The sequence below is a fragment of the Ornithorhynchus anatinus genome, chromosome X1 (assembly GCF_004115215.2).
Source record: "Ornithorhynchus anatinus isolate Pmale09 chromosome X1, mOrnAna1.pri.v4, whole genome shotgun sequence".
Classification (NCBI taxonomy): Eukaryota; Metazoa; Chordata; class Mammalia; order Monotremata; family Ornithorhynchidae; genus Ornithorhynchus; species Ornithorhynchus anatinus.
Window position 1 is genome coordinate 78926638 of NC_041749.1, and position 25266 is coordinate 78951903.

At 42.0% G+C, this 25266-nt stretch overlaps 1 protein-coding gene across 2 annotated transcripts in view; it reads left to right on the forward strand.

The window, feature by feature from the left end:
* IQSEC1 (IQ motif and Sec7 domain ArfGEF 1) overlaps positions 1–25266 on the forward strand; it is a 661275-nt gene that overhangs the window by 160770 nt on the left and 475239 nt on the right. For both annotated transcript variants that reach the window (XM_029050996.2, XM_029051004.2), the window contains exon 3: positions 13985–14014. In XM_029050996.2, coding sequence (XP_028906829.1) covers positions 13985–14014 — 30 coding nt within the window. The remainder of the gene's footprint in view (positions 1–13984; positions 14015–25266) is intronic.

Genomic DNA, 25266 nt, shown 5'->3' on the forward strand with positions numbered 1-25266 from the left:
GCCGTTGTTCTGATTTGCTCCCTTTATTCACCACCCCCACCCCCACAGCACTTACATATATATCTATAATTTATTTATATTAATATCTGTCTTCTCCTGTAGACTGTAAGCTCACTGTGGGAAGGGAATGTGTTACCAACTTTGTTATATTGTACTCTCCCAAGCACTTAGTACAGTGCTCTGTACCTGGTAAGTGCTGAATACAATTGATTGATTGGTCTCAGAGGAGTGAAGAGAGCAAAATCTGAATTGTGGAGGGTCAAGAAGGGAGTTGGGGAGCAAGAGGAGGCGGTGGATGTATACAACCTAATCAAGAAGTTTAGAGGGGAATGGGAGGAGGGATATCGGGAGATAACTGGAGCATACAGTGGGATTCGAAGAAGTCATTTTTAGACTAGGGAAAAATTAGGCAAGTTTCGGGGCAGAAGGGAAAGAGCCATCGGAGAGTGAGTGATAGAAGATGGCAGACAGAGAGAGAAGAAGACTGGGCAGAAGGGTTTATGGAAGGTGATTAGGGAGGATTGGAGGCACAGGTGGAGGGGATAGATTTGAAAGGATGTGGGAGCACTCCTCTTGAGAAACTTAATATGGCTAGGAGAGTGTTTGTGGAGATGGGAGGGTGTTAGGCAGATTTCAATTCATCCACATCTCTCAGGACATCCCTCCTGCTCTTGGATTTTCAGGAGGAAAGTTGAGGAATCACTGTCTTCAGCGAGTTTATCATGTGGGTAGTTGAAAAATTCAGATGAAACACTATTTTTTAACAGTATTTGTTAAATGCATATTATATATCAGGCACCGTACTAAGCAGTGCCCCTGGAAAAATCAATCAAATTTATTGAGCACTTATTGTGTACAGAGCACTGTATTAAGTGCTGGGGAGACTATAACAGAGTTGGTATACACGTTCCCTACCCACAGTGAGCTTACTGTCTAGAGGGGGGAATGTTTTAAAAGTTTGTGTTTTTTTTTTTAAACTCCACTCTTTTTTAAACCAGTCTTTATAATCATAGGAGCTGAATCTTATTGGAGAGAATGTGAAAAAAGCTGAATCCAGAAAGCTGAGACTTCAAAATTTAATGGAAACCATTTTCACCCCTTGTGCCACATAGGCAAACCTTAGTCTATCTGTTTTTTCATGTTAGGTTCTTCTTGAGCATGGACTACTGAGGTTTTAGGGCTGTCTGCATCATAATATTCCCTGAGAGAGCTGCCTTCCCTACAGGATCCATTTGAATTATAATATGCTGAGATAATTCTCATTAGGAGAAAAAATATCCTTTTTTTTTGTTTTGTTTTAGAGTGACTTTTTGGTTGCCAATTAAGTGAGGAGAAATTCTCTGGCATCTTGTACAAGCCCACTGTGTTGATTTTCTTCAATTAATCAATGGTATTTATTGAGTGCTTACTTTGTGCTGAGCACTATATTGAGTGCTTGGGAGAGAACAATATAACAGAGTTGGTAGGCATGTTCCCTACCCACAAGGAGCTAGAACAAGGAATTTACTTTTATGTGATCAGTTAGGAGACTCTAGGTACTAACCTTTGTCTTTGCTACATTTATTGCTGGGGGAAGAAAAGATCAGAGGGAGGTTTGTGTGTGTAGGGGTAGGGGGCAGGAAGAAACCTCTGAATCCTTCTGTTAAATTAGTGTCATTCTAGAGAGTGTAGTTGAATTTACTCAATGCTCCCTGAGCCATTTTTGGATAACCCGTTTTAAAACTCCCCCTTAAATATTTACTGAGTGCTGGCATTGCTCTGCTCCCCTTCCACACTCTTCCAGTGCCACAACTCTTATGAAAAAGTTTCCTAAAAGTCAGCTGTGCCTTCAACCTCATTTTTCTGCCTAAATTGACTATACCCATCACCTGTCAGTATGAAACTGGCTGAACCCAAGGTTGAGGTTTTGGAGCCTTGTAGTCTACTTTGCTGGGATGGGAGGAATTGCAGTGATATCTATGTTGATTCCGAATACTTATTGTGTCAAAACCAAGACAGTCCCTTAGACTGTGAACTCCATTTGGGACAGGGATTGTGTCCAACCTAATTTTTTCTACCCTAGTGCAAAACCGACCTTGTTCCACCAGGCTCTCTGCCCCACTCCCTTCCCTCCACAGGTGGGATGGGTGGGGACCCAGCCTCTCTGAACTCTCTTCCACTTCATATCCGATAGATATCCCACCTTCACAGCCTTTATTAAAAGCACATTTTCTCCAAGAGGCCTTCCTCAACAAAGCCTTCAATCTCCCTTCTCCCACTCCCTTCTGTGTCCCCCTTGCACCTGAATTTGTACCTTTATTCACCCCTCCCTCAGCCCCACATCATTTATGGACATATCCATAATTTATTTGTATTAATGTCCATCTCGTCCTCTAGGCTGTAAGCACCTTGTGGGCAGGGAACATGACTATCAACTCTGTTATAGTGTACCCACCCAAGATCTTAGTACAGTGCTGTGCACAGAATAAGTGCTCAATAAATATGATTGCTTAGTACAGTCCTTGGCACATAGTATGTGCTTAACAAAACCACAATTATTAATGTTAAATCTGATGTTTCAGAATGAAAGAAAAATCACTCCCTGATTTTTTTTTCTTTGAATGATGTTCTCACACCAGTTACAGAAGTCAAGAGAGGAGGCAGCTGGAGGATTGTTTTGAGGAGCAGTGTAGCCTAGTGGAGAGAGCACAGGCCTGGGAGTCAGAGAACCTGGGTTCTAATCCCAGCTCCATCACTTGTTTGTCATGTGACCTTGGACAAGTTATTTCACTTCCTCTGCCTTAGTTACCGCATATGTAAAATGGGGATTAAGACTTGAGCCCCACATGGGACATGGACTGTGTTCAACCTGACTAGCTTGCATCTACTCCAGCGCTTTGTACAGTGCCTGGCACATAGTAAGCACTTGACAAATACTATAATTTTTTTTTTAAAAAAAGTAGTCAGCTAGTGGTAAAACAGAGCAAGAAAGCAGGCAGAGAATATGCCAAGAGAAATATCATTTTGCTCTTAATCTTCAATCTCTAATCTGGTGTTGATTTGTGAAGGGAGAGGATGAGGGGTGGGCAGTAGCATAGTGCCTCATCTCAGAGATAATTTTTGCCCCATTGGTCAACTCTTCTGAAACGATTGAAAAAGATCTTCCCCCCAAAGAGGTTTGATACTTTGTTCTTTTACTACTCTCTGCAATATGTTGCGGACTGGATAGTTAATTCTGTGGGGTTTGAAATTGCAGTTTAAATTAAACCAGTACATACATTATTGAATGTTATCTATCCCATGGGGACCAGACAAAAGAGTACAGATGTCTCAGCACAAACTGTGACCATCATTGCACAAACAACTCCACCTTATGTCCTGCCGTTGGTAGGACCTATTCATTCATTTATTCATTCAATAGTATTTATTGAGCACTTACTATGTGCAGAGCACTGTACTAAGTGCTTGGAATGAACAAGTCGGCAACAGATAGAGACAGTCCCTGCCGTTTGACGGGCTTACAGTTTAATCGGGGGAGACGGACAGACAAGAACAATGGCAATAAATAGAGTCAAGGGGAAGAACATCTCGTAAAAACAATGGCAACTAAATAGAATCAAGGCGATGTACATTTCATTAACAAAATAAATAGGGTAATGAAAATATATACAGTTGAGCGGACGAGTACAGTGCTGAGGGGATGGGAAGGGAGAGGGGGAGGAGCAGAGGGAAAGGGGGAAAAAGAGGGTTTAGCTGCGGAGAGGTGAAGGGGGGGTGGTAGAGGGAGTAGAGGGAGAAGAGGAGCTCAGTCTGGGAAGGCCTCTTGGAGAAGGTGAGTTTTAAGTAGGGTTTTGAAGAGGGGAAGAGAATCAGTTTGGCGGAGGTGAGGAGGGAGGGCGTTCCAGGACCGCGGGAGGACGTGGCCCAGGGGTCAACGGTGAGATAGGCGAGACCGAGGGACGGTGAGGAGGTGGGCAGCGGAGGAGCGGAGCATGCGGGGTGGGCGGTAGAAAGAGAGAAGGGAGGAGAGGTAGAAAGGGGCAAAGTGATGTAGAGCCTTGAAGCCTAGAGTGAGGAGTTTTTGTTTGGAGCGGAGGTTGATAGGCAACCACTGGAGTTGTTTAAGAAGGGGAGTGACATGCCCAGATCGTTTCTGCAGGAAGATGAGCTGGGCAGCGGAGTGAAGAATAGACTGGAGAGGGGCGAGAGAGGAGGAAGGGAGGTCAAAGAGAAGGCTGACACAGTAGTCTAGCCGGGATATAACGAGAGCCCGTAGCAGTAAGGTAGCCGTTTGGGTAGAGAGGAAAGGGCGGATCTTGGCGATATTGTAAAGGTGAAACCGGCAGGTCTTGGTAACGGACAGGATGTGTGGGGTGAACGAGAGAGACGAGTCAAGGATGACACCGAGATTGCGGGCCTGAGAGACGGGAAGGATGGTCGTGCCATCCACGGTGATAGAGAAGTCTGGGAGAGGACCGGGTTTGGGAGGGAAGATGAGGAGCTCAGTCTTGCTCATGTTGTTTTAGGTGGCGGGGAACGGATAGGATGTGTGGGGTGAACGAGAGAGACGAGTCAAGGATGACACCGAGATTGCGGGCCTGAGAGACGGGAAGGATGGTCGTGCCATCCACGGTGATAGAGAAGTCTGGGAGAGGACTGGGTTTGGGAGGGAAGATGAGGAGCTCAGTCTTGCTCATGTTGTTTTAGGTGGCGGGCCGAGATCCAGGTGGAGACGTCCCGGAGGCAGGAGGAGATGCGAGCCTGAAGGGAGGGGGAGAGGACAGGGGCGGAGATGTAGATCTGCGTGTCATCTGCGTAGAGATGGTAGTCAAAGCCGTGAGAGCGAATGAGTTCACTGAGGGAGTGAGTGTAAATGGACCTACCTTTCCCCCTTAACCACTGATGTCTGAGCAATGCTTGCTTATATGGTAAGGCACCAAAAAAGTGCACTACTTAAATTTCATGGACAGTTAGCAGATACCAAGAGAATGTCTCACCAATAGCACCGCTCATTCACTCACAGATAGAATCTCACCATTACCAGTCAGAATGTAAACTCTTAAGTGTACGCTATATGAGGTCAGGTAAGAGAACGTGTGCTTCTGTCATATTTCATAAGTTCTTACTACACCCACTCAGTAAGCACTCAAATACGGTTACTCCTATTACCATCAGCAGCATCGTCTTTGAAATAAAGTCAATTGTATATATTTATCTTTCTGTGTTGCTGCATCTCCATCAAGAACGTTTAAACAGTCAGGCTTCAATCTGCTATACCCTTATTAGTGCTCTTAATTGAATCCATGAAAATAGAGAGTTAAACAAAAGAATGATAAATGAAGTATCTGTGGGATCAAAAAGCAATGCAAATAGATACCAGTTATAACATTTCAATTGAATTTTTCTGTATGTCAGTACTTAATTTTCAAAGTTTGCTCTTTCACCTGTTACAGTAAAAAGGCACCTTGTGATAATATACTAGAGATTTGTTATCTATGTAGTAGCATCAGTAATTGTGTTTATTAAGCACCGATTATATGCAAAGGAACCTCGCTAAGAAATAGGTAATTACACGGTAAACAAATTAGACAGGGTCCCTGTCTCACAGAGGGCTCAGTGTCTGAATGTGGTAAACACACAGAAAACAATGAGTGGAAAACAAAATGACAATGAATTACAAAATCAACAATCCAAGATAGCCATGCTAAACAAAATAGATTGACACAGGTCTTGGAGAAGGAAATGGGATTTACTCACTCTATTCAAGTCAATCAGTATACTTCAAAAATTGAGGAGGAGAGGACCTGACTATCCTTAGTGGTAGTAATATAATGATAATTATAATTGTGGTATTTTTCAAACACTATGTGCCCATCACTGTACTATGTGCAAGGGTATATACAAGATAATCAGGTTGAACACAATCACAGTCTCACATGGAGCTCACCGTCTAAGTAGAAGGGAGAACAGGTATTGAATCTTCGTTTTATAGATGAGGAAACTGAGCCACAGAGAAGTCAAGTGACTTGCTGAAGGTCAAAGAGCAGGCAGGTGTCAGAGTTGGGATGAGAACCCAGATCCTCTGACTCCCAAGTCCACACTCTTTCCACTAGGCCATGCTGCTTAGGACAGTACTTGGCACAAAGGGCCAAATGCTACAAGTATTATTGTTAGTAATAATTTTCATTATTATTGTCACTGGCCCCCAGTTCATACCAACCAGCACTTTCCTGGACCAGGGGAGCCTCAGTGACACATAGTAGAAGTCAAACCATACCTCTGATCACTAAGTTTACTGTGGAGTTTTTTAGTAATTTTTACCAACGTACAAGGGAGTGACACATATACACCCTCATTCACTCCACCACCCAAGGGTCCAATATCAGTCTATGGTCAAAGGAGTCCAACAGTGCTCTGCACATAGTAAGCGCTCAATCAATACTATTGAATAAAAAATGAATCTGCCAATGCTTTTTCTTTCTGCTTCCAAATGCTGCTGCCTTCTAGTGCTGCTCTCCTGCTGCTCTAATGCTTGCTTCTCTCTGCATCTCAGCATACCTCTGTGCTGCCTCCAGGTGCCTCCTTCCAGGTGCATGCTTCAAAGCAACAGCCTTTTATCTGCTTTAGGCTTGGCAGCTGTGACTCTATGTGGCAGTCATTGTTTGGTCCAGGCCCTTTAATGGGTAGAACAGGGAGAGAAAGCCACGCCTTCCTCTATGCTCCACCCCCACAGGCCCACAATCACCTGCCCTCAAGGAGAGCGTATCAGTGCCTTCGCAAAGTCTCTCCCTTGTTGTTTGCGGGCTAATAATGATGGTATTTGTTAAGTACTTACTATGTGCCAAGCACTGTTCTAAGCACTGGGGTAGATACAAGGTAATCAGATTGTCCCATTTGGGGCTTACAGTCTTAATCCCCATTTTACAGATGAGGTAACTGAGGCACAGAGAAGTGAAGTGACTTGCCCAGAGACACACAGCTGACAAGTGGCAGAGCTGGGATTAGAACCCATGACCTCTGGCACCCAAGCCCATGCTCTTTCCACTAAGCCACAAACAGTCACTAGAAAGGCAACTTGTTTTGGGCTCACCACAATATCTGTTGCCGACTTGTTATCTGTTGCTGACTTGTTATCTGTTGCCGACTTGTTCATTCCAAGCGCTTAGTACAGTGCTCTGCACATAGTAAGTGCTCAATAAATACTATTGAATGAATTATTATTATTATTAATAATAATAATGTTGGTATTTAAGTGCTTACTATGTGCCAAGCACTGTTCTAAGCGCTGGGGTAGATGCAAAGTAATCAGGTTGTCCCACGTGGGGCTCACAGTCTTCATCCCATTTTGCATATGAGGTAATTGAGGCACAGAGAAGTTAAGTGGCTCACCCAAGGTCACCTAGTTGACAAGTGGCAGAGCCGGAATTAAAACCCACGACCTCTGACTTCCAAGCCTGTGCTCTTTCCACTAAGCCTTAAGCCAAAATAAACTTTACAGAATTATCTTGTGGTGAAAGAGCCTTACATTAGGAACTCATTTTGGCACTGACCATCTTGCCATTCTTGACTTTTCTTACCTGAATTTCATTTCTCTAATAAAATCTGTATCCATACCTAATAAGAATAAGGCAGGAATTAACATGAATCCCTCATAGGAATACTTTTGTTCACATTGAAACTCTGTAAATGCCATGCTCTTTCTCTATCCCCGGCAAATGATTCAGGGTCTGAGCCCAAACCCAGACGTGGTCTTGTTATTTCAAATGCTCTTGGGGAGTTCTGAAAGGGAGTGGAAATAGTTCATCCATTTGTCAAAAGTGAAAGACTGTTGTGGATCCGTATCTTAAGAGAGTGAATTTAGCACTCATTAGCCAGTTGAGCATGGAAAGGCAGTGCTGTTTCAACGGCAGTGATTTATTAAAGGAGTGAGAGATGAACTGAGAAGCTCCCTCAAGCCAAGTAGTCCAAGAAACCAGACATGCTTATGCTGTTATTCCATTATTTGTTGTCATTTTTCTCACCAGTGCATTTTGCTGCGACATAAAACCTAGTCCAGGATTCAGTGAGAAGACAAGGTGTGTCCCCTCTCTGAATTTGCACTTCTCCATTTTACATAGATTTGTTTTTTTATTGGCTATGATGCAGAATCAGTCAATATTTATTGAGTGCTTACTGTGTACAGAACACTGTATTAAGTGTTATATTAAGTAGACTATAACAAACACATTCCCTGCCCACCACAAGCTTGCAGTCTAGAGCCGCAGAGAGCGGCTATTTGTGAAAGCTATGGACTTTAAGATGAATTTTGAGGGCTGGGCCCATTCCTTTCTCCTGTAGGAGGAACTCTCAGAACAATATGATTTATACTAATCATATTCATAAAAAAGTTACTGGATTAGGTAAACCTTAAGCTACTCGGTGTTGTTCTGTGTCATCTAACTCTTCAGCGTACTTTTACACTGATTATTATATTCTCCCAAACACTTAGCACAGTGCTCAACACACAGTAGGTGCTCAATAAATACTAATAATATCTCAGACTAATGGTATCTCAGAATGATTAGAATCACACTACCTATTTCATGCCTACCTAGTGTGAGGCACTGTACCAAGCACTTGGGTGAGTATAGCAGGAGCAAGACACATCCTTCCTGCCCTCAAGAGGCTTACAATCTAATGGGAGACATAGATGAAAAAAATTATTAGCAGGTAGCAAAAGCCTGAGGAAGAATACATAAAGGGCAGATTCAGGAAGAACAGCTAAATGATTGAATGTGCAGATAAATACATGAATAATATATATGAATGCAAAATACATACCAAAGTTCCAGGGATAGGATCATTCATTCATTCATTCATTCAATAGTATTTATTGAGCGCTTACTATGTGCAGAGCACTGTACTAAGCGCTTGGGATGAACAAGTCGGCAACAGATAGAGACAGTCCCTGCCGTTTGACGGGCTTACAGTCTAATCGGGGGAGATGGACAGACAAGAACAATGGCAATAAATAGAGTCAAGGGGAAGAACATCTCGTAAAAACAATGGCAACTAAATAGAATCAAGGCGATGTACAATTCATTAACAGAATAAATAGGGTAACGAAAATATATACAGTTGAGCGGACGAGTACAGTGCTGTGGGGATGGGAAGGGAGAGGTGGAGGAGCAGAGGGAAAAGGGGAAAAAGAGGGTTAAGCTGCGGAGAGGTAAAGGGGGGATGGCAGAGGGAGTAGAGGGAGAAGAGGAGCTCAGTCTGGGAACGCCTCTTGGAGGAGGTGAGGTGGATCAAAGAATACAAGTGCCTAGTATGGATGTTGGTGTAACCCAACTGAGTTGCCATGAATTAATCAGGGAAGCCCACCTGGGGGAAGTGGGTTTTTGTTTTTTTTAGGAAGGCTTTAAAGATGGGAAAAGCTGTGGTTGGGCAGAAAGCGGGGGAAATCACCTGTGTTCATTCAAATCTAGAAGCACCATGCAGTAGTGGATAAAGCACAGGCCTGAGAGTCAAAAGGTCCTGGGTTTGAGTCCTGGCTCCACTACTTGTCAGCTGTGTGACCTTGGGCAAGCCACTTAACTTCTCTGTGCCTCAGTTACCTCATCTGTAAAATGAGGATTAAGACTGGGAGCCCAATGTGGGACAGAGACTGTGTCCAACCTGACAAACTTGTATCTACCCCAGCGCTTAGTACAGTGCCTGGTAGATGGTAAATGAGAACCAGAATGGCATAGTGGATAGAGCATGGGCCTGGGAGGGAGAAGGACCTGGGTTCTAATCCCGGTTCCTCCACATCGCAGCAGTATGACCTTGGGCAAGTCACTTAACTTCGCTGGGTCTCAGTTCCCTCATCTGTAAAATGGGGATGAAGACTGTGATCCCTATGTGGGACATGGATTGTGTCCAACCTGATTAACTTGTATCTATCCCAGCACTTAGGACAGTGCTTGGCACATAGTAAGCTCTTAACAAGTACCATAATTAATTGAATACCATTAAAAAAACTGAAGACTTTACAGATTTTTTTAAGCAACCATTGCATAAATTCCCTTTGCTCCTTTTCACCTATATTCTAATTTGCAGTGCTTAGGAAATTCCTTTTCTGAGTGACAAACTACATTTTCCCCTTTAAAAATATGTAGGAAACCTCATCAGAACATAACTATATAGAAAAAGCAATTGTACAGTAAGAGGCTCAGACAATATAATTGAATCTGAGGAAAATCTAAGAGGATTCATTAAGATTTGGTAACTAAGTGTGGCTTAGGGTGATCAAAAATGTGACTCGTGAGGAGTATTGGTAGTGAGGAGAGATTAACGCTTCGCAGATCATCGAGCTAGTTATTAAGGAGTAACAGCATTTTCCAAAAAGTCAAAATTATCTTTTCCTTGTCCCAGCATCCTTGGACATGTAATTATTCCCTGATTAATCTCTTCTCTCCATACCCTATTTCCCCCCAACTGCCACTTTGGCACTTTCCTGTCACCTATCACTTGGGTACTCATTGCCCCCTCCCCAGGGCACACTCTTCTGCTTCCTCCTACCTGTAATTTGTTTTAGTGTCTACCTCCCTCTCCAGATTGTAAAACTCCTTGGGGGAAGAGGTCATGTCTACTAACTCTATTGTGCTAACAGTCTAGAGGGGGAGACAGACAATATGACTAAATAAATTAAATAATAAATAGATTACAGCTATGTATGCAAGTGCCGTGGGGCTGGGAGTGGGGATGACTAAAGGGAGCAAGTCAGGGTGTTGCAGAAGGGAGTGGGAGAAGAGGAAAGGAGGGCTTAGGGAAGACCTCTTGGAGGAGATGTGCCTTCAATAAGACTTTGAAGGGGGGGAGAGTAATTGTCTCTCAAATATAAGGAGCTGCACAATGAGCTGCACACCTGAGCTGCACAACCATGAATGTGACACTGCTTCAGTATTACCGCTGAGCTGTTCTTTTTTCCCCTAGCTAGGAACACTGGATTTCGAGGTGGCCACACACTTGGCCAAGTCCCATTAGTACAATGGGTTTTTTTATGGTATTTAACAACAATTTTAATATATTTGTTATTTGTATTTGGAGTTATATTAAATCTTCCAGCTTTGCTACAAAACTATATGTTTCACAGTATCACTGCCTCCCTGTGCCATCACCCTGAACAGGACCTAATAAAGACTAGAATGGGACACCTATTTTCAAAAATAAAGAAATGAAGAAGAAAAAGAATAATTAATAGTTGTGATGTTTGAGGTTTTTAAAAATGCTATTTGTTAAATGCTTACTATGTGCCAGGCATTGTTCTAAGTGCTGAGGTAGATACAAGTTTATCAGGTTGGATACAGTCCATGTCCCACATGGGGCTCACAGTCTTCATCCCCATTCTACAGATGAGGGAACTGAGACCCAGCGAAGTAAAGTGAAGTGACTTGCCCAAAGTCACTCAGCAGACCGGTGGCAGAGTCAGGATTAGAACTTAGATCCTTCTGACTCCCAGGCCCTTGCTCTATCCACTAGGCTATGCTGCTTATATTTACCAAGCACCGTACTGAGTGCTGGTGTAGATACAGAATAATCAGTTCTCACATGAGGCTCACAGAATAGGAAAAAGAACAGTATTGAATCCCCATTTTGCAGATGAGGGACCTGAGGCCCAGTGAAGTGACTTGCCCAAGATCACAAAGCAGATAAGTGGAGGAGCCAGGATTAGTACCCAGGGTATCTGTTTCCCGGGACCGTACTCTTTTCATTAGGCCACACTCTTTCCCTGTTCTTTTCATAGAAGGAGTAGGTTACATGTATTCATTCATTCAATAGTATTTATTGAGCGCTTACTATGTGCAGAGCACTGTACTAAGCGCTTGGAATGTACAAATCGGCAACAGATAGAGACAGTCCCTGCCCTTTGACGGGCTTACAGTCTAATCGGGGGAGACAGGCAGACAAGAACAATGGCAATAAATAGAGTCAAGGGGAAGAACATCTCATAAAAACAATGGCAACTAAATAGAATCAGGGTGATGTACATCTCATTAAACAAAATAAACAAAATAAATAGGGTGATAAAGATATATACAGTCCAGCAGACCAGTACAGTGCTGAGGGGGTGGGACGGGAGAGGGGGAGGAGGAGAGGGAAAGGGGGGAGAAGAGGGTTTAGCTGTGGAGAGGTGAAGGGGGGGTAGAGGGAGCAGAAGGAAAAAGGGGGGAGCTCAGTCTGGGAAGGCCTCTTGGAGGAGGTGAGTTTTAAGTAAGGATTTGAAGAGGGGAAGAGAATAAGATTGTCTGAGGTGAGGAGGGAGGGCATTTCAGGACAGCGAGAGGATGTGGCCCAGGGGTCGACGGCGGGATAGGCGAGGCCGAGGGACGGTGAGGAGGTGGGCGGCAGAGGAGTGGAGCATGCGGGGTGAGCAGTAGAAAGAGAGAAGGGAGGAGAGGTAGGAAGGGGCAAGGTGATGGAGAGCCTTGAAGCCTAGAGTGAGGAGTTTTTGTTTTGAGCGGAGGTTGATAGGCAACCACTGGAGGTTTTTAAGAAGAAGGGGAGTGACATGCCCAGAACGTTTCTGCAGGAAGATGAGCCGGGCAGTGGAGTGAACAATAGACTGGAGGAGGAAGGGAGATCAGAGAGAAGGCTGACACAGTAGTCTAGCGGAGAATGTATCAGAATATGCTGTGAGTGGCTGTGGAAGCAGACAATAGGGAAGGTTCTTTTTTTGTTGGTGTGGTGAGGGTATTTTTGCTGAAAATTGGTTATTAAATATATTAAGTTCTATTATAGGTTTCTAGTTTATTCACAAAATATCCAAAATTGTATTTTTGATTTTTTTTCTCAATTTTAAAGTTAGTCATTTGGAATAAAATCTTTGCTGATATTCATAATTAAGAACATGAAACATGAGAAGAGAGAAAAAGAATCCCTGTACAGTGGAGAAAATCTTATAGTCTATTAACTGGGACTATTTTCACATAGTAGTGGTAGTTTCTAGTAAGAGTATTTATTGAGTGCCTCTTTAGTGCATCACACTGTACTAGGTACTTGGGAAAGTACAGTAAAGTACACGGAAGCAAAGGATACTTGATGACAGGGAGATTACAACCTGAAGGGGAGACAGACATGCACACAATCTGCAAAAAGTATGAGCTATGGGAAGAACAAAGATCAGATAGGGGGTTTTAGTAAATATGCCAAGATGAAATCACAGAATAAATCAGAATAACAACGGAATGTATGATTGAATAAACTACATGTGTATAAGTGCTGAGGGGGAGCTGTTGGGTTGATGCAGCTTGAGGGTTGAGAATTAAAAGATGTAGGAATGTAGAAGGGCTTTGAAGTTGGGAGAGAACTGGAGTCTGGTGGGTCTCAGTGGGAGGGAGTTCCAGATTAGGGCAAGGTGAGCAAGAGGTCGAACGTGAGTAAGTCAAGAGCAGGGTACAGTTAGGGTGTCTTTTCATATCTTCAAAATTATTAATTCAACATTTCTTAACTAAGTTAAGCCTCGCATTATCAGTAGAATAAAACAATTCTGGGACTGAATTCATAAATGTATTTGTGTATGAACTTTTACATTCAGAAGATTGAAGGAAGCTGATGAACTCAAAAGAGAATCTGCCACTCACATGGTCTCTTAAATTTAGATTCTTTTTGTTAACAGAAAGTGAAGTATTAATCTATGATTCTTCAAACAATGTCTTCAAAAGGTTCAAGGGGCTTTGGAAAGTTCAAGTATTTGTGATGCAGTCTAATGGTCCTTTATTGACTTTCACACTTGTCTCCTCTTTAACATAGTGTAATTGATTTCTTGTTACTTAAAATAGAACCAATACTTTGGAAATGCGCTGGAACCAGATACAGAATAAAATGAACTCACTGTCCGGTTTTGCCTCTTCTGGAATTCTCACCTTTCTCACTAATAAGAGTAGATGGACTAGGTCTAAGTAGAGATAGATGAATGTGTTTATTTTCCAAAAGAGAATGGTAAACAGAATTCTAAGTATGCATTTGTTCTATCACTTTATAGGTCTGAAGGTGAAAGCTCAAGAAGTATCAGGTATGTCTCTAATTAATGTTTTTTGTGTCATCATGGTCCTTGTGAAGTTTGCTGATTTAATGAAACCATGTGCTTTGATTTCTCTCTGACTAGTGGTCTGATTAGGCCAAAACCAATGATGCAAGAAATTTTGTGCTCTGCATTTAAAATTGTTTGGTTGAGAAGTACAACTACAAGTGGAATCTATTTTTCTTTATCTATGTGAAAACTTTGTAAAAAATCCCTCAAGGTCACTGTGCTTCAGTCAAGAAGAGCAAAGCAGCAGGTGATGTCTGTTGACTTGGTCTAATTAAAAGAAACTTTGAGTTGCAGCTCACACAAAAACTGGATGTTTTTTTAGCAGAGCCAGGCCTGGGAATAGAGATATACATTATGAAACTGATTGGCATTTGAGATGAAACAGACAGCTTTGTTCTTTTCACTCTTTGGATGAATAAACAAATTGGTCAAGGATAGCAGATCCAAATACACTGCCTCACCTCCTCTGCACAAGAAACCCTCAGAACATACATATTGTTCCTGTTACTAGAAGCAACACTGTTATATCCATGATGGATCAGGGGTTGAATGATGTTAAATGTCCATGTTTACTACCTATAAAAATCGAATGTTATGTACATGAAGAATTGTAGTTTGGCACAGTAGAGGCCTTCCTGCTGGTCAGGAGTTTACTTCTTGTGGGAATATGCTGTGCCCTAAATAGTGAACTAAAAGTTAGAACAAAAGAGTTCCTCACTTTCCTCCTCATGGATATTGGAGCCTTTCTATATCTGTTAGCAAACTGATGTCTAGTTTTTGGGAACGCAAAAACATCTAAACACCTACTGAGGCTCTCCACACAGTATGCTGTCAAGAAAGATGGATGTTTGTGGGCTTTTTCTTTTTTTGTTTTGCAAAGGCTTAGGCAACTTAAAAGAGTCATATTTTATGGGGTTTGGAATTTACCTGGCCCATAAGACTATGGGAGATTAGTAATGAATTGTCTTTCTGTTATTTTAGGATTATATACTCCTTGTAGCTGGGACTCTATCCTTTTAGTTTAAATGTTGCATAGCTCTGTGCAGATGTGGGTGCTTAATAAATGTTATTCTGAATATGTGTTTTGATGTTTGAAATGTTTCACTTTTTTTCTGTTCAAATTCTGGGTGGATTAAGTTTTACAGATCTGTTTTACAGACAGAATTTTATTAAAAACTGAAAATCCTTCCCTCAACAGTCAGGCCAATGAAGGTCACGGTCATGACTCTGATTTCAGGTTTGTGGATTTGGAGGCATTTGGAGGCATTTATCTTACTTTGGAAACCTATTTACTGTCCAGGAATGAAAACTCTCATCAGATTCTGCCAATTGGGCAGTCCCATGATTTTCTGATGGATCAAAGTAGAAGACAGCATAGGGGAAGTTAGTGTGCCATGGGGAACTTAGTGTGCCATATGGAAGACTGGCAAACCAGCATATAGCACCAGTGTGAAATCACTGCTGAAAACTGTTGCACATGGCTCAGAGCCCCTCTGACATCAGAGGCTCCCAAGGTCCAGGGCAGCCTTCTCCCCTCCCATTCTGGAGGGGAGCTCTAGGAAGGACCCTACCTCATGAAATTGAGAACATTTGAAAGGTTGTGGTAGTTCTTCCCACAGGATTGTTTGCCCTGCTCTGTGGGTTTTCCGAGGACTGTACAGTAAAACTTTGGTTGCACTTTTGCTGTTCTATCTGTTCAGTTGCTCTAGCATGGCTTCGTGGATAAAGCACAGGCCAGGGAATCAGAAGGCCATGGGTTCTAATCCCAGCTCTTCCATTTGCTGTTTGGCCTTGGGCAAGTCACTTCACTTCTCTGTGCCTCAGTTACCTCATCTGTAAAATGGGTATTGAGACTGTGAGCCCCATGTGGGGCAGGGACTATGTTCAACCTAATTTGTTTGTATCCACCCCAGTCCTTAGTAGAGTGCATGGCACATAGTAAGCACTTAGCAAATACCACAGTTATTATTATTATCATTATCATTTTCCCCCAGTTCTGTCATTTTAATTATTAACACTTTCTAGTCTGTCCTCCCTCCCCATTTTGGATTGCAAGCTCTTTGTGGACAGGGCCATTGTAGGCAGGGAACGTGTCTGCCCACTCTGTTATATTGTACTCTCCCATATGCTTAGCACAGTTCTCTGCCTACAGTAAGCACTCAATAAATACCATTGATTGAAAGGGACCATAACTGAATCAATCTCTGTGTTTCCTTCCTAGTGCTCAGTAGAGGGTTTTTTTTGCCTATTGTAAGCATTTAATAAATAGACTGTGAAGCCCCAGAACATACTAAAGATTTTCAGAAGAGTTATACAGGCACCCTTCTTTTTGGCTGTGAGACTAGAATTAACCAAAATGTCACAGATGACTTCTTGTTTTTCCCCAAGTTTCCTCAACCTTACTTATGGAAATTAAAAGATAAGGCAGGATAGCCAACAACAAGGTCTTGAAAGTAGCTAATCTATCACATCATAGCCATGCTCCCTGAAACACAGCTGTGCTGCTAATTGTAGTAATAGTAAGAGTCATAATTGTGTTTATTGAGCAAAGTAATTTATTCAGGAGTGTGATGCATAGCACTAAAAGTACTTTGGGAAAAAACAAGAGAAATACAAGACATGTTCCATGTTCACATGAGCTTACATTCTAATGGCAGAGGCAGACATAAAGATATTTACTGACATGGACTTAGAATGAATCTATTGAAAGTGCAGTTGAATATTTAGTTATACACAAGTGTGAGGAAGGATATAAACAGATACATAAATGCAAGAGGTGGCTATTGGATTGATATGACATGAGGTGTTGCTAATTAATCAGGGAAGACTGTTCCATGCATGTGAAGATGGTGGACAACGGCAGGTGACCTAAGTGGCTGCTATGTGGGCAATTGAAAAAGGACCAATGTAAACTGACCAAATGGAATAAATTCTGTAAGGATTCAGGTCTTCAAATTGTATTATAGCTGTAGGCTCCTGGAAAATAGCAGAAGACAAACTAAGTTGATGTGCAACAGGCAGTCAGGATGACTTATTTTAAGCAAAGGAATTGGGAAGCCTGCGTGGTAAACTCAAGATGAGATTTGACCTTCAGTTTGAAAATGACACTGCATCCATAAGTGTGACTGTTTGAGAGAGAATCTCTTGCTGGTAACCACCACCGCAAACAATAGCAGCAAATCCAAGGGCAATCTTAAAACATATGCAGTGAGGGAAATTGCTTTTCGCACACTGTTTACATATTGGTCTTATGCAGTCACACCCACACACATGGATAATGATGCTGTCATTAACAGCATCTTCAATAAAAACATTTGAATTTGTAAACCACTTTTGTCTTCCCCAAACACTTGGACATCAGTTATTTTTATTCTCAGAACATCCCTGTTGGGTAGTGAGAGGCAGTTATTATTCTCCCCATTTTACAGATGAGGAAACTGAGTAATAGAGAGGTTAAGTGACTGGGGTCAAATTGCAGGCCAGTGGCAAACTAAGACTAGAACGTCTGTCTCTGAGCTCATTCCACTAGGCCTTGCTGCCTTCCAACAATGAAAAACAATAAGAGTACAAGAAACGTTATTACTAAATCAGGCCAATGGTTCACTTAGTCCAGTATTCTGTTCCCAACAAGGGTAACATAATTCTTAACAGAACAATGTGATGATTGCCTTCCTTGACAACCATCCTAAGGTTTATGGATGTACCATCTAATGTCCCTGATCTCTTCCCTTTACCTCCAGTAACAATTATGGACATTTTACCCATGAATTTCTCTAAAATCCCCTTGAATCTACTTGTATTTTCTGCTTGCATAACTTCCAGTGGTAACAAAGTCCATGTTTCCTTTTGTTTTGATTTTTTATGGTACTTGTTAAGTGCTTACTGTGTGCCAAGCACTGTATTAAGTGCTGGGGTAGATACAAGATAATCAGGTTGGACACAGTCCCTATCTGACATGGGGCTCACATGCTAAGATGGAGGGAGGAGGATTTAATTCCCATTTTACAGATGAGGAAACTGAGGCCCAGAGAAGTTAAGTGATTTGCTCAAGGTCATCCAGCAGACAATTGGTAGAGCAGGGATTAGAACCCAGGTCCTCAAATTTCAGGCCCATGCTCTTTCCACTAGACCACAAGGCTTCGTACATTGATTCTACTACTTTCAGGCTTCAATTAGTTTCCCACTGCCCTGCCTCCCACACTGTTGTTGTTCGATTTGGTGAACATCTCTGTGTTTAGCCTAGCAACCCCTCTCATGCTTTTGTGGACTTCGGTTATGTCCTCATTCAGCAGTCATCTTTCCAAGCTGATGAGCCAAATCTTTTAAGACTCATGTGGAAGCTTTTCCATCTCCCTAATGTCTTGGTTGCCCTTCTCTGTAGGCCTAGGGATATTAGACCGCATATCTGAAAACGTTAGGATGGAGATCAAGGAAGGCAACATCGCGCGTAACCCTCTACTATATCCTTCTTAAGTGTGGAGATTAGTGCTGCACCTAGTGTTCTACTACACTAATTGTACTCTCCCCAGTACTTAGTATAGTACTCTGAATACAATAGGTACTCACTAAATACTGTTGACTGATTGGATTAAGAAGAGTCAACAGTAATTCTAAGGTCTCTTTCAGAAGTCATGATGAATAGCTTAGAGATGACTAGCTCCATCATCATGCAGTTGTAATTTGAATTATTTTCCCCAGGTGTACTTGCTCACATTGAAGTTTATCTGCCATTTTTTAATGGTATTTGTTAAATAATGTTGGTATTTGTTAAGCGCTTACTATGTGCCAAGCACTGTTCTAAGTGCTGGGATAGACATAGGGGAATCAGGTTGTCCCACGTGGGGCTCACAGTCTTAATCCCCATTTTACAGATGAGGGAACTGAGGCACAGAGAAGTTAAGTGACTTGCCCACAGTCACACAGCCGACAAGTGGCAGAGCTGGGATTCGAACTCATGAACCCTGACTCCAAAGCCCATGCTCTTTCCACTGAGCCACGCTGCTTCTCCTAACCCCCTATTACATGACAGGCACTGTCCTAAGCACTGTGATAGATACAAGCTAATCAGGTTGGGGACAGTTCATTTTTGCTCCACTCTCTCAGCTTTATCCCTATCTGAATGGTATTAAAACATCTAGGATAGCTTAGTCTCATATACTGGCCTGTTGTTGTTCCACTAGAAAGAACATTGTTCTTGGAATGGATACTGGATATTTGTCCTGGTTCTGTCTGTGACTAACTCATATGCACAAGCAAATGCACTTCAGTCAACCAATTAGTTATATTCAGACTGTAAACTTGTTATGGGTAAGGAACGTATCCACCAACTCTGTTATATTGTACAGTGTTCGGCACACGGTAAACACTCAAAAAATACGATTGATTGATTGAGCACTTACAGTGTGCAGAGCACTGTACTAAGCGCTTGGGAGAGTACCAATATAGCAGATTTGGTAGACATGTTCCCTGCCCACAGGGAGCTTATATTTCTTTGCAATATGTTTTTGCAGTAGAGCCTTTGAGAAGCAGCATGGCTTAGTGGATAGAGCACAGGCCTGGGAGTCAAAAGGACTTGGGTTCTAAACCCAGCTCTGCCACTTGTCTACTGTGTGACCTTGGGCAAGTCACTTAACTTCTCTGTGCCTCAATTTCCTCAACCCTAAAATGGGGATTAAGACTGTAAGCCCCACGCAAGCCCTCTCTAGACTGTAAACTCATTGTGGGCAGGGAATATGTCTGTTTAGTGTTATATTGAACTCCCCCAAGTGCTTAGTACAGTGCTCTGCACACAGTAAGAGCTCAATAAATATGATTGAATGATTGAATGTGGGATATGGACTGTGTCCAACATGATTAGCTTGCGTCTACCCCAGTGCTTTGTATAGTGCCCAGCACATAGTAAGCACTTAACAAGTACCATAAAAAAGTCACACCCCCATGTCCGCAATCATTTGTTGCACTCTGCACCCCAATGGGAATGTGACTGGTAGGAACAAGAGAGTACTAGAGATATTGCACTCTAATCAATTCCTTGCCCAGGTTTTCATAGCTGACAGCTCAGGACTGTGGTTCATTTGCCACTTCTGTCGGGAAGTTCCGTCATCAATATAATAGAGTTGGTAGACATGTTCTCTACCCACAGTGAGCTTAGCGTCTAGAAGAGTCAGAAGAACTGTATCTTAAGTTTCAGCCCTACCACTGACCTGCTTGAGGAAGACATTTTCTTTCTGTGTTGCAGTTCCTTCATTTGTCAAATGGGGATAGTATTACTTGAACTCCACATCTCACAGGGATATTCAAAGATAACACTGAGATAAATGATGTGAAAGCACTTTGGAAAAATATGAGTGCTCTATGAATTCAAGACTGTAAGCTCGTTGTGGGCAGGGAACTTGTCTACCAACTCTATTATGTTGTACTCTCCCAAGCACTTAGTGCAGTGCTCTGCACATAGTAAGCTCTCAAACAAATATTATTGATTGATTGATGATGGGCTGGTGGTGGACCCCCATGGACTGCTGGGACTTCTAGTTTCAGCAGCTTTCAGGGACCATATTGCATGCCCAAAGCACCACCCACGTGTCATAGTGTCCTAGCCTCAGCCACTCAGCCCCAAACCAGCTTTATAAAGGAGACGTCAAGGGCCTGGGAGTGTGACCCAAACTTGGCCAGGTTTCTGGAGGGTTTAGCCTAGTCCTCAGAGCCAGCTAAATGTAGCAAGGTTACCCAGGGCTTTAAACTGTAATCTGCCCCACCCCTGGCTCTAGTAATAGTTCTCTCCACTCTCTCGTACTTGGACGTTTTACAGCAATTCCTGTTTTTATGTCATTCCTTACCACACTAAATTCCAAATCCTGTTCAGAATATTATGTATCTCTTCTACATGGTTATCTAGGATCCCATTCTGTGATTTTTTGTTAGCCCACGACATGTTTTTCTCTAACAAAGTAAGCTATTAGCAGGTGGGGGGTGGTTTTTCTAGGTGGTTTATTGGTTTAACTTGCTGAAAATCATCAGAAATTCTTGGGGGAAGATGGAGAGTCTTGTATAACAAATGGCTCTTCAGGAGCCTCAGTGCTGTGCCTCAAGGATACATGGTATTTCTTAAATGCCTGGATGACCCTTAGACTGAGCTCAGCTTCTTTGTTGCTGAGCCTGCTGTTTTTGCTTGTGTGTGTTTTTTGTTGGCTTTTTTTTTTCCACAAATGCTCACTTACTCACTTGGGAACTTTTCAACTTCCTCTCAATTTGCTTTCATTGTTGTTTTCTTCCTTTTTCCTTCTGTTTCTGATTTTAAAGGGAGAAATAGATGGAGTGGTAGCTTCTCATCTCCACATGGAGAATGGGGCTCCACCTCTAGATGAAGGTAAAAACCATCATCATTGCTCTAGGCACAAAAAGACAGGATCAGTGAATATAAAATATAGTTGTGAGATCAATAGGCTGATCAAAGCATGCATCAGACTGCCCCAGTAAAATTGTTCTTCATAGGATGCATGAAGACCTTCTGATAAAAGCAAATGGGTGTTCCCCCACCTAATTCTCCTCCACCTGACGGCTGTCTTCAACATTATAAATTATCTACAATTTTAGTTTTACCAATACAGTACTCTTGTTCTCTTCCTATCTCAAGGCAGTCATTCTCAGGGGTTTTTTCATGGCTCTTCTACTGCTCAGCACCTTAAACTGTGTGTTTTTATAAGTCTCAGTCCTCGATCTAGACTCTTCTCACTCTATATTTAATCTCTTGGGGCACTCATAATCTAATTTGGTTTCTGGAGAGAAGCAGCGTGGCTTAGTAGAAAGAGCCTGGGCTTGAGAGTCAGAGGTCATGGGTTCTAATCCCGGCTATGCAACTTGTCTGCTGTGTGACCTTGGGCAAGTCACTTAACTTCTCTGTGCCTCAATTACCTCATTTGTAAAATGGGATTTTAAAAAAAAATGTGAGCCCCACGTGGGACAATCTGATTATCCTGTATCTACCCCAGCGCTTAGAACAGTGCTCTGCACATAGTGAGCACTTAACAAATACCATTATTCTTAACACTCAGCTGACTCCCAAATCTACATCTCCCACTATCCTATTGACTCTATTACAATCTCAAAAATGGTCTTAACTCCAGGGCATAACCATTTGGATGACCCTCCAGCACATCAAACTCGATATGTCCAAAATCAAATTATTTGACTTCCCTCCTAAACCTTCTCCTTTTCCCAACTTTCCCATTGCTATTGTCTACACCATCATCTTCCTAGTCCCAGAAACTCACCACCTTGATGTCATCATGAGCTCCTTTCTCCCATTTCCCTCCCATATTTGGTGTCTCCCCAACTTCCATCAGTTTTTGTTCTACAATATTTCCCAGATTCACTCCTTCCTCTCCTACCTTACTACCACCACTCTGGTTCAAGCACTCTTCAACTCCCAGCTGTAACATCCTTCTTACTGGTCATCCCTCCCCTCTGCAATCTATCCTACATCATCCTTCTAAAATACTGCCAAGAACATATTAATCCCTTCTTCACAATCCTCCAACGGTTTCTTCCATAAAACAAACTCCTAATCCCAGCTTTCCACTGACTGTCTCTCTCTTACCTATCCACTCTTTTCTTCCTCTACATTTCCAGTTTGCATTATTTGTTCTTCCAAAAATAACTTTGACGGTTCCTCACTTATAATTCTCATATTGCAAACACATTCAATCAATCACTCAATGGTATTTGAGTGCATACTGTGTGCCTTCCCCCTGCATTGAACTCTCTCTCCCTTCAAATCCACTAAACCATGTCCCTTCCCACCTTCAAAGTCCTCCTGAAGAGCCACTCCTCTGAGAGGTATTCCCTGACACACCTCCAACCTTCCTGGCCCCACTACCCTGTCAGCTACCTTAACCTTGTCCTTTGTTCTCAAAGAGAATGGCACTGGCAGAAGAATGTCTTTAATACCATCTCCTCCAAAAGGTTGTCCCCAACTAACCTCTTTTTTGCACACCCTAGTCACCCTCCCTTCTGCATCGCCTCTGCACTTGGGTCTGCCCCCTTTAGGCACTTTGATAGTCACCCTAACCCCAGCCCCACATCAATTATATCCATATCTTTTTTATAGTATTTGTTAGGCACTTCATACGTTCCAGGCACTGTATTAAGCCCTGCGGTAGATACAAATTAATCAGGATGAACACAGTCCATATCCTACATGGGGCTCACAGCCTTAATTCCCATTTTACAGATGAGGTAACTGAGACACAGAGAAGTTAAGTGACTGGCCCAACGTTACATAGCAGACAAGTGGTGGAGCTGGGATTAGAACCCATGACCTTCTGACTCCCAGTCCCAAGCTCTACCCACTGTACCATACTATTCTTTCACTCCCTAGACTAGTGCCTCCAAACAGACTTGAAGAGAATCAGTCGATCAATCAGTTTTTTGAGCACTTACTACATACAGAGCACTGTCCTAAATACTTGAGAGAGTACGATACAGCAGAATTAGCAGACACATTCCCTGCCCATAACGAGCTACAGTGCCCTGGTCCCTATCAATTGAATGTTCTGGGGAAGAGAGGCATGGGTCCTAAACCTGAGGCAGAGACTGTTGAGCTTTGGTTTGCTTGTCTATAAAATGAAGGTGGTACAAAATGAATCCACTCCTCAGCACTATTGGATGCCCTAGATGATAGTAAAGTCCTGTGCAAATGAATGGTTTATTGTTTGTTTTTAAGTGACTACTGATAAAAGAAGTAGTTCCTGGGGTTGATTTTGAAGGAACAGTAGCTGAGATTCGTTTTCACTGGAAGGAGCTTTGTTTGATTATAAACATGCAATATATTTCCCTGTGGTGAAATATTTCAAAATCAAATGTATTCATTTCCCACAAATCATATGACTCATTTTTGACTGTTTTCCCAACTCAGGGCTTTTGATTAAGGTTCATAACTTCCCATGACAATGGACCTGCTCTTTGCTTCTTACGCCTCATGAACAGAGGGTCCCCACCACCAAAACAATTTTGATTTTCTGATTCTCTTTTGGGAGGAAAAAATGGGGAGGAATGGAAGAGCAATCAAGAATTTTCATTATCTTTATTTAAAGTGTAAGTCTTCCTAATCTAAAACAAGAACCATGGGTGACTAACGTTTAAAGGATGTAAATGTATTCATTTATTTTTGTTTCTCAATTACATCAAAATGGTTGAAAGAAATGCAGTCATAGCTAAATTGAAATATGATTGCAGACCTCATTCTCTCCAGAACAACACAATTTTAAATATCAGATCATTCTAACAGTCTGCAGATGAGAGCTAATCAATGTCCTGAAAAACTGATTCTAATATTTGGAAACATGATGCCCCACATAGATCTCCTCATTCTGCAGTGATTCTGAAAAATTGGTTGAAGTTTTGACTAGCGATCAGGAATCCAATTTTTTTTTTTTAATTTTTACCTGTCCATGTAGTGTGATGACCGAGATGATATCAGTTTGGGGGAAATTAAAATGATTCCTCAGAGTTTTTCCTAGCCAGTGTAACCAAGTGGCTCAAGTTGAAGCAATTAGTTAAAAATAATTTATTTTCTACAAATATCATATTATCTGTGTAGCACCCAGGCAATGTGCCAGTATGACAGCCTTTGTAATTAACTGTGCTTTTTTACAATCTTGGAGTGAGAAAAAGCAATTTATTTTGGGTGCGAAAATGGCCCAATGTGGCAAACAAACCTGAGAACTTTATCTACAGAAACAATGTAGTGTTACATTGTCTCTCTGAAAATACACAGAGTGTGCAGCCGGGGAATGACTGAGAATTTGTCCTTATGGATTGCCTCTCTAAACTCTTTGATGATCATCACCTCCCCTCAAGAAGAGAGAAATCACAAATAAATGGGAATTTGGTTTCTTATAATGCATCTCTCCTTAGATTTGTAAAATATTTATGGCTATCTTCAGAGCCTGTAAATAGTTGTAAAACCATTTACCTGGAAAATTAATTTGAAGATGACGTGACCTTAATTTCTAATGAGACTTTAATATTTTAAGGATGTCATCCTTTCAACCTGGTCCAAGAAAATCCAACTCCTTAAAGATTTTTATATTTAAGGCTTTTTTATTTTGGACAGGCTAACGTGACCCATTGTCACATCAGTCACATTGTTCATTCAGGCTAGTAGGCAGCGTCACATATCTTTCACTTGGCCATTTTGGTGGCCTTTGCTGATTCCATTTTTATAGTGGAAAATC